We start from the raw sequence: 12,754 nt of genomic DNA on the forward strand, positions 1-12,754 counted from the left end.
TAATAAAATAATAAAATTATTGAATAAAATAATAATCTATGAGTTCATATTTATTTATAAGTAAATAAGTGAACAAATAAATGGATTAGAAGGAAAAATTATTTCTTAGGATAGAATTCCAACTGATAAAAGTAGAACGAATGAAGAAAAATAAATGTTTAGCATTTTATTATAATAATAAATTCATGCAAGAATCATAAATGCATGATACAACTTTCACCACTGGGTTAAAATCATGTTGACCAATAATTACATAGTCAATTTTGTTTTTCTCAAGCAAGGTGCTTTGCTAGGGCCCTGTAGGGACTGCCAAACAGAAGCCCATGTCCTTCTTAGACCTTAAATAGCTTAAGATCTAGTAGAGAAGATTTGTGTACACAAATCATTACCATGCAAAGAGGAAATTCATGCCGCATCATATAAAATGAGGTGGACAAATGAAACCATCCAAGAAAGAATACTAGCTGGAATGCACAATGTGTCTGACCCAGTGTGTTAGTGTTTTTATATTGTCCTCCACATACATGCCGTCCGCCAACATCGAATGTTTTCAGTGAGGACAAAAACATGCTGCTAGTCCTTGAGACTGATGAGTAAGGAGGGAGAGGGATGTTTTGCAGGCAGCTGCTCCTTCGGTTTCCAAGGGAAACAGTGGTAGAAGCCGCAACAGAAAAGGAGTAGGAAGGCTGTGGTTTAGCACAGGTGGGTCATTCTTCTATCAGGCGATTACCTGGACTTTCTCAGTGATGTGGGATCATAGAGAATATCAAAGTGTTGGAATATCGATAAACAACAGATTTAAATTTTCTTACTGGATTCCCTGGAAAAACCTTTATTTTTAGAATTTGCCTTCCCTATTATCCATCAACGCCTGAAAATATTGCTTACCTATGTATGGCCACAGTGCAGTTTTCTCTTCCACACAGTTTACAAATACGAATCGCAGGGAGGGAAGAATGAAATTAACTATTGGGGTCTGTGTGCTCAGAGCATGATTAAAACAGTATGAAAGAAAATAATAAAGCAAACCATTATTTATTCTGCCTGATTGGGAAAGCTTCCAAGATCTCTAGTCCAAGTCTCTATTTCAAAGTCATCTTTGGAACCCGGTTCAGACACTGCCCCATGATCCCAGCCAGCATGGTTGTGAAGCTTCAGCCAGGGAACTGCTGGAGCTCAGGAATGGCCTGGCAGGGAGAGGAATCATCCAGGAATGGCTGGGACATAACTGACCACGATGGAGTTGAATTTTACCAGGCAGGCCAGTCGTCTAAATCCCAGGGTCTAAAGAGGGTCTGTCCCGCTTGGGCTCTCGCATGTCCCCTGTCTCTAGTCATAAGTGGCTTTGGAGCGAGTGACCCCTGCAAGGTCTGGAGATAAGCAGGGGACTATGAGCCCAATTGAGCAAGTTGGGAATAAAGGACTGGGCCCCACGTTCATCTGGGAAGGTAGGGTACACTTCCTCAAAGAAGAACTCCAGTCTTAGGGATTAAATAAACAGTTGTTCATTAATTCAGTCAAATTATTTACTGAGTGCCTATTATGTACCAGGCATTGGATCTAAATGCTGCTGCGTGGGATCCATGGGTATACACCAGGCCTGTAGCTACAAAACCAACTGAAAGCACACGTAGTGGTGAGGAAGCAACCAGAGACTAGCACCAACGGCTTCACCTGAGAACTTCTCAGAAATGTAAATTCCACTGGATTCGAAACTCTGGGGGTGGGTCCCAGCGAACTGTGTTTTAACAAGCCCTACAGGTGATCCTGATGTAGGCTAGAGTTTGAGACCACTGGCCTCCTTTGATGATACTTGCTTAGGTCTTGGGCGAGGCTGAGAATGCTGGTTTACGGCCTCAGAGAGTGGGACTAGGGAAGACAGGGATTACAACTTCCTATGGGTTGCTGGTTCCATAACACATTAACACTGCATCATAAAGCTTCTTATAACTTTTATAAAAACACCAATTTCTGGTATCTAGGACCAACTCAATTTCTGAGTTGAAGGCAGGATCTGGCAACCCTTGTTGGGCAAACCTTGGACCTGGGAAGTTAACATCTGGAGGCAAAACATGTCTGGCAGATATATCTTTGCCCTGGTCACTGAGATTATTCCTGTTGAGGGAAGAGTGTTTTGTTGGGAGACTGCTCTTGGGTAAAAGGCAAGGACCAACTTCATGAGGGTAATTCTAGGGCTTATGTAACTTCCCCCCTCTTTCCTTTGACTTTTCATTTTTTCTGATTTCTGGAAATTCGGTTTCTTAGTCAAGATTGGTGCTTATAGATTTAGGGACTAGGGCGAGATTTCCCAAGAGATATTTCATTGAATGCTAGTCCTGAGGGAACCCACAAAGAAATGCTGTACACTCAGCCCCCTTCTTGTATGCCACCGAGCATGTGAATAAATGGCTCTATGGAATTCTGCATTCACTTATTCCACAAGTACTTATTTAGGGCCCACTCTGCACTAGGTCCTATTCTGAGTGTTGAGGATTCAGGTTTAACTTAGCAATTCCCAAACTCATTTTGCTGTTGAAATCTTTTATTATGTAACGTATATTCACCTCTCAAGGAACTAACATTCAATGGGACACTCTTTGAGAATGGTAGATGTATTTGTGCAGGGATGTACAAGAGACCTGAGTTCCGGGCAGCTGAAGTAAGGAAGAAATTAGGGACATTTTGAAGCACAGAAAATGTCGACGACAGAGATGTAAATCTGATTAACAACATAATCATTGTTGGCCTCTTTATGTGGGAAAAAGTTTTCCCATATATCAACCTGATGGAATAATTAGGAGTATTACAGAGATGGTGGTTTCAGAAGTTGGGTATATATCAGATATTTTCATTTTAAGTACTCCAAGTTATTTTAGTGCATGCAGCGGCAAAACAACTGTTTGGAAAGGAGGCTGCTTAATCTGGTTAGTTTTTTGTCCCCAAGTGGAAAGGAATTTGCCCCTGAAACACAATCAAACTAAACAGTTGCTTGTTGAATGAATTCTTCTTACAGTTAAACCTACAAGCCCTGGTCATGGTGAGTCCGATCTTTTCTTACAATAAACAGGTTGACCAGAGCTTCTTTCTCTGTGGAATGAGAGGCCAATGGGATTATCTCTAAACTTTCTTCCACCTCTTATAGTCCAGCATGGGGTCTATGGGACCAGCAAAGCCTTATGTTGGAGAGGAGAGGCCCAAGCCATGACCTGATCTTCCCTACCTAGCCCCTTCTTAGCCATCTGAAGATTCTTCCCATTTCTCTAAACAAATGCAAAGCATTCTCTCTTCCCCTTCGGGGCCTCATATATACTGTTTTCTTGGCTTGGAACACTTTCCCCCTTCCCTTTAGTCAGCTACCTCCTACACATTCTTCAGGTCTCATATCAGTCAGACATTTTTCCTCTGTGATAGTGATACTGTGATTTATAATAAGAAGTATGTATTTTGTCTTTGCCCTGTTTCTGGTGTAGAGTTCCCAAAACCCTTGGAATTTCCTGAGTTGTGAGCATTGTAAAGGTCTCTTTTTTTGTTAACAAGATGATTTTTGGAAAGTCACCTAAGGATGAGGGCTAGTTGCTAAGGGAACGGACCTTGTAATTAGAGGATTAGAACTTTCAGTTCCACCTCCCTCACCTCTGGGGAGGGGAAAGGAGCTGGATGTTGAGTTTAGTCACCAATGGCCAATAATTTAATCACAACATGTGATGGAGCCTCCAGAAAACCCCAGAAAGATGGGGTTTGGAGAGCTTCCTGGTTGAACACATGGAGATTCTGGGAAAGTTGCTCTCTGAGGGAGTAAGGAAGCTCCCCGTCCTTTCCCTATACCTTGCTCTATGGGTCTCTTCCATTGGGCTGTTCCTGAGGTATATATTCTTTTATAATAAACCAGTAATCTAGTAAGTAATCTCTGAGATCTGTGAGCCACTCTAGAAAATTAATGGATGTACAAAGGGAAGTCATCGGAACCTCTAATTTACAGCTGGTCAGTCAGAAGCACAAATGACGACCTGGACTTGTGACTGTCATCTGAAGTTGGGGTGGGGCGCAGTCTTATAAGACTAAGCCTTTAAACCTGTGGTATCTGACACTATCTCCGGGTACATCATGTCGGAATTGAGCTGAATTGCGGGACACTCAACTGGTGTTGGGGAGTTGCTTGGATGTGTGGAAGCCCCACCCCCATTCCCACATACGTTGAACTTGGGCGTAGAACCCTTTTAGATACCTTTCCTGATCACCACCCTCCCCCAACAAGGTGAGGGTTAGGTGCCTTATCAAGTGCAGCTTTAACATCTTCATCTCAACCCTAGACACTTGTTTACTCATCAGCCTCCCTTGCTAGGCTGTGAGCTCCTTAGAGACTGGTATTTGGTCTGTTCTGTTCACTGTGACAATCCAGGCCCAGAATAGCCCCTGACTTATACTCTCTTCTTAGGCAGTTCTTGATGAATGAAAGAATGAATGCTGGGCTAGCTTGTGGAAAGGAGATATGAGGAGGACAGACCAGGCAAGGTTGACAAGAACATAATCAGTGACACTTCTCCTGTGTTAGAATCTCCATAAAGCCATAATTGCCCATTGCTTCTAAATATGTTGCTGCTGGCCTCTATTCTTAATGCCGGGAGAGTGAGATGTGAGCTTTGGAGAGATGTTGGGTTTGTAGGGGAGTGGCAGTTTAGGGGTCTGTATTTTTGAGGCCCGAAAGGTGAAACTTTGCTTTGAGAAAATCCTGCTTGGGAGGAGAACCCAGCCCAGCCCTGTTCCTTGTCCTTGTCCTCAGGATGCATTGTTGGACTCTTAGTCCTGACCTTGGCATTACTGCTCATGTCTGACACCTCATTCTTTTTCCAGTGGGATGTTTTGCCTGAACTTATGTATTTAAAATTATTTTACTATTTTTGTATTTTGAATACTTTAACTAATATTTACTTTATACTTCTTTAACTTCCTAGTTTTTATTGTACCTTTCAGCCTGTTATTGAATAACGATCTAACCTTTTCAATCTTATTTATTGGCTGCTATTTTTATTCCTTTTAAATGTATCCAATAGGCTATTTTTAGCTAAATTTTGCCCTTATTGGATGCACTCTTAAATTAGGTGTACATGTCTTTTAGCACTTAAAAATGTATCAAAATTCTCTAGACTTTTCCTTTTACTCTTTACGTTTTAAAACACTTTTCGTTGGGTTTATCCTCTTAGGCCATTTTCTAGCATTGGCTGCTAAGTCAGAGATGAAGAGTGCTGATGTCAGGGGAAAGGGGAGAGTGGATGCCACAGAATGACTGGCTTGATAAGGGGCTGGTGGCCCTTCTCCTTGTGCTGACAATTCTGTACAGACTTTACTCACCTTCCCCACCCATATTCCAAGGAGGTCCTTCCTGCTATTGCCAGAGGAGAACCTGATGTTTGCCATGATCAAGAAAAAGTCTGTCAAATCAAATACCACTTCTACCTAGTCAGATAGTTTGGGAAATTCACAGGACAAATTACATGGGTTGGAAGTTATTAAGACTGACCTCAAAAACTACTCAAGAGAATTGCTGAACAATGCCATCGTCTTGTTACAGAACAAGCCAGGGTTTTTGTGAACCACAACCATAGTCTCTGAGCATCTCACAGCTTTTATAGAGAAAGGAAGCTTAGTGAGGGGTAGGGGGTGAGGGTGGGGGGTCAGGATCTGCAACTCAGCCCCTGAAGACTGACCCCAGGGAACACCCAGTGGCCTTGAAAGTCCCGGTAAGAACGCTTGGGCGGAAGCATAATAGAGGGACAGTAGTCAAAGCTGGGGAATTATATTTTGTTGACCTACTTACAGGATGAAGCTAAGTATATCGATTCACTTTCTTTCTGGTCAAAAATGCAAAAGCTTAATTATCAAACGCTGCTACAACCACTAGCTCTCATCACATGTGCAGTATGGCCACTGACTCACGGAGCGGGGAATGAAGTGGGAGTTCGGTCAGTCATGGAGGGAGGAGAAAATGTTTTGGAAAGGTTCATCTCTTTCTTCTCCTTGTTACGTAAGATGTGGTTTCCCCAAAGAAACAATATGCTAAATAAAAGTTGGGGTCCCAAACCACAGAAGCCTACTTTGACCCATATTGTTGCTGACTATATTCAATATGATTTAGTTCACATCAACAAGGCAGTTTTCTTTTCCTACCAGAAAGGGGAAGTAGGTAGGCTTTGAGGGCGACCCAAAAGGTGCAATATAGAGTTTTCACTGAGCATGGCAAAGACCGTGTGAGGGAAGGGTGGAGTGGAAAGATGAGTACAATGTGGCCCCGCCCTCAAAGAACTCACACTGTAGTTGGAAGATAGACATATCCTCCAGTAAAATTCACAATGATAGTGGCGGAGGTGTTGTCTGAAGACAGAGTAATAGAAGTATTAGTTCCGAGTGGGAAAATCTAAAAGATTGTAGAACATCTAAAAGATTGTATCCCCTTGAAGGATGTCAGGACGTTAAGCAGCAGAGGGGTGAAAACGGGCTGGGCGTTTGAGGCAGAGACTTGTTTGAGTGAATGCTTAGGGTGGTCAGCTGCAGGGCACAGACTCGAAACAGCCAGGAAGGAGGTCGATGGAAGAGCGTAGGGGCAGGAAGGCCTTTCTGAGTAGGTCTGATGGTCTTACCACTTATGTGGAAGGTATTTGTTCATATTTTCATGTTGAATTACAGCAGGTAATTTTCGAAAGCCTAATATTTTTAAAACAAATGTGGTCTTGCCTTGGAATGAAGAGCTATCATATATAATAGTCCATTACCATGAAAAATAAGAATGTCATTAATTGCAAAAGTATTTGTTTTTATTAACTTTCTAGGGATAGATTTGTTAAAGAGTAGCACAGGAGATGTTTTAATAACTTTATGTCTCATTTTGGAACCAGCCCATTTTTAACTCTGTACCTTATTAGGAATAAAGCATGCAAAGCCTTGTGCTGTCATTGAGGATACCAAGTTTCTAGGTTCTGACATGGAATCAGGAGGAGGAATAAAGAGAAAAATAAAGAAAGAATCTATAGCAAGGGTCAGGTCCAGGAATAACTAGCCAAAGACTATGGCAATTAATCAAGATGCCTGCCTAATGTGAATCTGGATAGAATTATGTATAAACTTCTTTCTTTTGGGTATCCATGGAGTGGAAGGCAGTGATAAATCAAGGACACGATCTCTGACTTAATGGCGTTTACATGATTTTATGCTATCTGGACAAGAGGCTGAGTGGAATTTAATCCTTTATTGAGATATTTGGTTGTCCCAAGCATTTTTCCATATCTCCATCCTCAGTTTAATTTTTCTAGTGAGGAACTGAAACATAGAAAACTCACGGAGAGAATCTATTGAACTTCTGAAATTCCAGTTCATTTGTAAGTCACTAGTAGAACAACAATATACATACATATTAAATATATTATAAAATATATGGTGAGACACTTTAAGAAAATGCTTTTGCAATATTACAAAGTAATTATTTATTGCCTACTTCTATTTTTCATGTTGCTTGTTCAGCATCATTGTCTTGAAGACTGACACCACTGTAATCTGATTTTGAGATACGCACAAGTGTTATCTCAGCTGGGGGAAGATCTCATCTTACTCTTAAAAACATTGGCTCATGTCCCAATGGGGACTTTCTTGAAGAAGAATTATTTTGTCTGTCATCCTGTGTCCTGTATGAGTGAAGAAAAAACCAACACTATTGAGTGTTCGATTCATTTACACATTTATGCCCCCTCACTCTTATCTATAAGGAGACAGCTTTTTTAATTGTAAATTCCCATCCCTATGGGCAAATGACAAATAATATTTCTGTTACCAACAACAGAAAAAAAAAAACACCATATGAAACCACTCATAAAACACGATATATGGCTAATAGGGTATGGTATGATAATAATGGTGCATCACTAATATGGCAAGTTATACAATTGTTAAATGATAACTAAGAATGTTGCATAGAAATACCAAAACATACTTAGGATGCAATTAAAAGAGAAAAGAAAAACACATGATTATAACATGTAAGGTGCATATACATGTGGAGGAAGCCTGGAAGGTAACATGCTAAAATGGAAATACAGTAGTTCTATTAGGATACCAGGACTATGGATTTTCAAAAATATTTTCTTCAGTGTTATTATAGAATAGTAACAGTGAGTTTACCAAATGATGCCACAGGTGCAGAGGGGAGATATTAATAAATGGATAGAAGTTGGATATTACAAAGAGAAAAACATTTAAAAGGACAGATATTTCTTCCCTATACTTGCCAGCTCAGTGGGTATTAAGAGCCGTAGTATAGAAAGCATTTTCAAAGGAGTTGGTTAGTAGGGTATGGAAGAGAGCCTGAACTTGACTATATCTGGATTTTGTTTACCATAATAATTGCAACAGAAACTAAGTGTTGAAACAGTTGTCCAAGTATGCTCCAGCTTGGGTATCTTGGCGGAATTCACACTTTGGAATCAAGAAACAGTTTAGAAAAAAAGCCCATGTGCATAATAAACAAGAATGTTGAGCAAGAGAAATTCAGTAGAGAAAATTTCAAAAATAAAATGCCTATTTAAAATCAAGTTGAAATGACCATTTGGATTAATAGCAAATAAAAAATAACTAATGCCCACTTAAATTTGTGTCTGTCTGAAAGCTCTTGAAGGATACCAGCAACGAACTTCATGTCTGTTATGTTAATATTGACAATTTGCTAAAACTATTGATTAGAATGAGCTACTCTGTTCTCCTCTCTGGACACTTTCCTTGTTTTCCTTCTCTTCCACCTCTGTTCAAGAGAATGATCATTTTACCCTAAATGGTACTTAACAAGTGTCGATTTGGGGCACTAGGCTAGCTTGCTCCATAGTGAGGGGGTTGCCTAATGTAAGATGTTAAAGTTAAGCCTCCCTGTTCAACATTTGCAAACCATTATTTCAGCACTGAAGAAAATTCTCTCAAATGCATATTTAGATATTTTAAGTATCTTAAGAAGGTAGATGGAAGAAGAAACCTGAAGTTTCTTCTGAAAGAGAACTTGAAAATGTGATCAAATACCTTATATCTCTAAAATAGTAGTTGACTTTGGATTTGGAAATAGGAGTGTATGTGTGTGTGTGTGTGTGTGTGTGTGTGTGTGTGTGTGTGTGTGTAGGATATGAAGGCATCTGAACTGGTTCCAAGAAATCAGAAAGTAACTTTTCCAAACCCCAAACCATACCTGACACTATAGGCATCTCATTTTAGACCTTCTTTAAGATTTACTGAGTCTCTGTGAATATTTCTCTCTGATGTCTTGCTCTCTTCTTACCTCTAAAGCTGTCCACAGTGACAAACAAATTAGAGGAAGTTTTTATTCCTAAGAGTTATCCAATAATTTTCACCTTCATAGAAATATGATTGTCCTCTTTCAAAATGCATTAGAAATTTTAAGAGGTATTGTGGTTTTAGGAAACGATTTTCCCTCCATGACAAATCCAAAGTAAATTACATTTTGTGTAAGGGTATATATTAGATTATTTGGGGCTGTACCAATATTGAAAAATTTCTCCATTTTATTCCCAGAAATGTATTTTGCAGAATAAATAAATTTGATAATAAAACAAACCAGCTTTCAAACACCTACAAAATTCTTTTTAGTAGTAGCAAGAATTCAATCCATGTCACATAACTGATACCAGGAATTGCATAACTTTGGCTTGCATTTTTCTGTAACTCATTTCCTGGCAATATATAAAGTGCTTTTGACATAATGATATAGAATGTTCAAACTGGGAATGAAGGATAGAGATAATCTAGTGTAAGTCAGTCCCACTCCTCCCTTTTCAGGGAACTCAGGTGTGAGAAGACAGACTGTGCCCAGGATCACTGATCTCATTTTCCAACATTTAAAAATCCACTAAAAGACAATTACATATTTTTGATATTGAACTGGATTTAAAAATTGTGATATTTAAGGGCATGATTCTTAAGACAGAATAATTGCTACACTTAAAGAATTGCAGAATTGGACCTGAAATACACAAAAGAAGCATACTCAAATTTTTGTCCTCAATTACCCTTTTGGGAAAAAGTGGCTGAAGCTATCTGATTATTAAGGATAAATCATCATTGTTTGAAGGATGCAAAATTATTCTGATCCTCAAGAAAAAATATGCCACTATTTCTATATATAACTCAATATTTCTCTTCAACAGGGATCAAATAGTATTCTGGCTGATTGACCTCTTATCTATTAGAGTTGAGCAAGTGAAATAGGAAATACATCTTAGAATCCCATTGTGATTTTTTTTCTCAGCAGCAAAAAATTAAATAAGAAATAAAACAGATCTTTGTCTTGTAATGTTCATTGATCAGGTGACCCTCATAAAAACTGAGCTTAAATCTAGTAGATTAACTTATTTCATTAACATTTACACTCTTGAGAGTGTTGAATATATGTACAAATTACAAAATTTCCAGAAGTTTAACCATTGCATTTCATGTGAATTCTGCATAAAGTTCATGACTAATGTGTTGACTTCGTAGTCTTCAGAATTTAAAAGGCATATAAGAATAGCAATTACCAGTACATGTCTCCCAAAAATGCTAAAGACACTTGTATGCATATGTAAAATCTATTTTGATTTGATGAAAACAAATTCTAATCTATGAAAATATTATATCAAGTCATTTGCACCTGATGAGGAAATTACACATGAAAGATAGTAAATGTTAGAAAACACTTCAGATAAAGACCCAGTAAATCACTTTAAATGAAGAGTTTTAGAAGTCACATAACCATCTAAAATGTTAGTTTTTCACTTAGCTGGTCATGTTTATTTTACTTTATTTGAAATTCATGACCTCGTCAGAGGATAATATCATAAAACTCAATTACATAATTCAGTCGTCTTTAACTCCCCTTTCTCCAAAAACCATCCCACCCTAAGGAGGGATGTAGCTATTCTATATTGATTGTTTTTTTTCAGCAAATACTCTGAAAAGATCTCAACAAATAAAAATCATTTCATATAATGAAGCATTTAATTGCTTTTTTCTTTCAATTTTTTTCAGACCTAAAGTAGCTCAGTGTCCCTATATCATTTCATGCCTGGTATCTGCAGCTCACTCAGAGATTTATCTTGCTTTCGGCAGATACTGAGTAGCACTTTTTGGGTTATTTACAAAACATCCAACTCAGTTTAAATTGTTAAAAAGCAATTGGAACTGCTTCCTTTCCTACTCATTGGCTTTTCCAATATCCTTAACCCTCATCACCCTTCTCTAAAATGTGTTCCCAGCATGCCTATTTACAAGGCTCTCAGACACCGGAGATTTGCACACCCATCACATACCAGGTTAATTTCTAACAGTGTGAAGGCTGTTGGAGCAGGGCAGTCTCTTTCCACTGGGAGCTGAGTGTAGTCATCTTTCTATCAACACGGCGACCCTTGCATGCAAAGCTTAGACTATCGTTTCGTGGTCCCACCTGCCTTGGCTCTGATTGATGTAACAACAGTATCTGTCATAGGGACTGTTCTGCTTGTAGGAGCAAACGATAATACTGTCCTGGGGCACAAAGAAGATGCTGTCCTCGGGCTGAGGGCACTCAGACCTGTCCCAGGCTGAGCACTTGGCATCCAAGGCACTGTAGGTGAGGGAACTGCCTGAAGGACAGTAGCCGTCCAGGTATCTGGATGTCTCCTCCAGATGCGCGCTGGGGACCAGGCTCTGGCATTCCCCTTCTTCCGTGGGGGTGGGGGTGGTGATGGAGCTGGCCATAGGCACTTCAGCCTGCCCTTGTGGAGAAGAAGGCTTCCCCCTGAGGCCCACTTTCTTAGCCAGCTCATCTGAGCTTCCCTTGCCTGACTCCAGGTCCGAAGGGGTTCTCAGCAGTTCCACCACCTCCTTGTCCCTGGGTTTCCTAAAGCAGGGCAACTTTCGGACCCATAGTAGCTCATTTTCAGGCCATTTGGTGCACCCCTCAGTCTTCCTGGCCAGGGCAATGGCCGCGATGCCTGGTAGGCAGATGGCTGGCCCGATGGCCAGGAGGGGTATATTTCCCAGAGTTTCTCCTTTCATCCCAGAGACTGTGAACATGAAGCCAAAGACCAGGAAGACACTGACCAGAGCCACCACCAGACCAGTCCTCGGATTAATGTCATCAGGCCGCATCTTTCATTCCATCCAGGTTGGGGTCTTCTTGCTGGCCAGGAAGCAGCTTTCTTCTCTTCCCTCAGAGGCAAACCGCAGTGGGTTAAAAAAAGAAAAAATCCAAGTTAATTCCCCATCCGCCAACTCTCTATTACTCTGTCTCTGACTCTAAACTTGTCTGACAATATTGGTCTCTCTCTCTCTCCCCCTGTTTCAGTTGTTCTCCATCTGTCTATCTGTCCGTCTCTTTACTATTGTAACCTCTGTCTCTCACATAAACATCCACCGGCGGGGATCACCTAGGTACCTCAGGTATCCTGCGGTCTCCTGGGAGATGGGTAAGAAGCCAGTCTGTCTCCTTAGAAACCTCCACAGCAGCTGTCCCCTGGACTCTCCTTTGTTTCTGGAAGGAAAGCCTAGCTTTTCCCACTGACTGTGCATCCAGGAGGTGGGACGTGGGAGCGCGTCTTTTCCCACAGCGCGCGCGTCGCGGTCCCGGGGCTCTGGAAGCAGAGCGACGGCGCAGCCCAGCGCCCGGCTCTGCGCGGATCGCCTTGTTGGAGGGAGGGAGGACTTGGTCTGGAAAAGAGGGAAAGCTGCGCGCGAGCCTGTGTTCGTTACATCA

At 40.6% G+C, this 12,754-nt stretch overlaps 1 protein-coding gene across 2 annotated transcripts; it reads right to left on the reverse strand.

Moving 5' to 3' along the window:
- Positions 1 to 11,057: 11,057 nt before the first annotated feature.
- Positions 11,058 to 12,551, reverse strand: TMEM215 (transmembrane protein 215). Of its 2 annotated transcripts, none has more exons than XM_016130237.2 (2): positions 12,437 to 12,551; positions 11,058 to 12,210 (listed from the first exon to the last, which is right to left on the reverse strand). In XM_016130237.2, the coding sequence occupies exon 2, from the start codon at positions 12,148 to 12,150 to the stop codon at positions 11,440 to 11,442; it is 711 nt and encodes a 236-aa protein (XP_015985723.1). In that variant the 5' UTR covers positions 12,151 to 12,210; positions 12,437 to 12,551; the 3' UTR covers positions 11,058 to 11,439. The 2 variants fall into 2 exon arrangements, with proteins under 2 accessions (XP_015985723.1, XP_015985724.1); XM_016130238.2 differs by having other exon boundaries at positions 11,058 to 12,205; positions 12,437 to 12,489.
- Between the last annotated feature and the right edge of the window lie 203 nt (positions 12,552 to 12,754).

This window comes from Rousettus aegyptiacus, unplaced genomic scaffold, assembly GCF_014176215.1.
Source record: "Rousettus aegyptiacus isolate mRouAeg1 unplaced genomic scaffold, mRouAeg1.p scaffold_m13_p_3, whole genome shotgun sequence".
NCBI lineage: Eukaryota > Metazoa > Chordata > Mammalia > Chiroptera > Pteropodidae > Rousettus > Rousettus aegyptiacus.

What these genes read in the sequence shown, in the direction of transcription:
- TMEM215 (XM_016130237.2), bottom strand. Translation starts at nt 12,150, where the DNA reads ATGCGGCCTGATGACATTAATCCGAGGACTGGTCTGGTGGTGGCTCTG.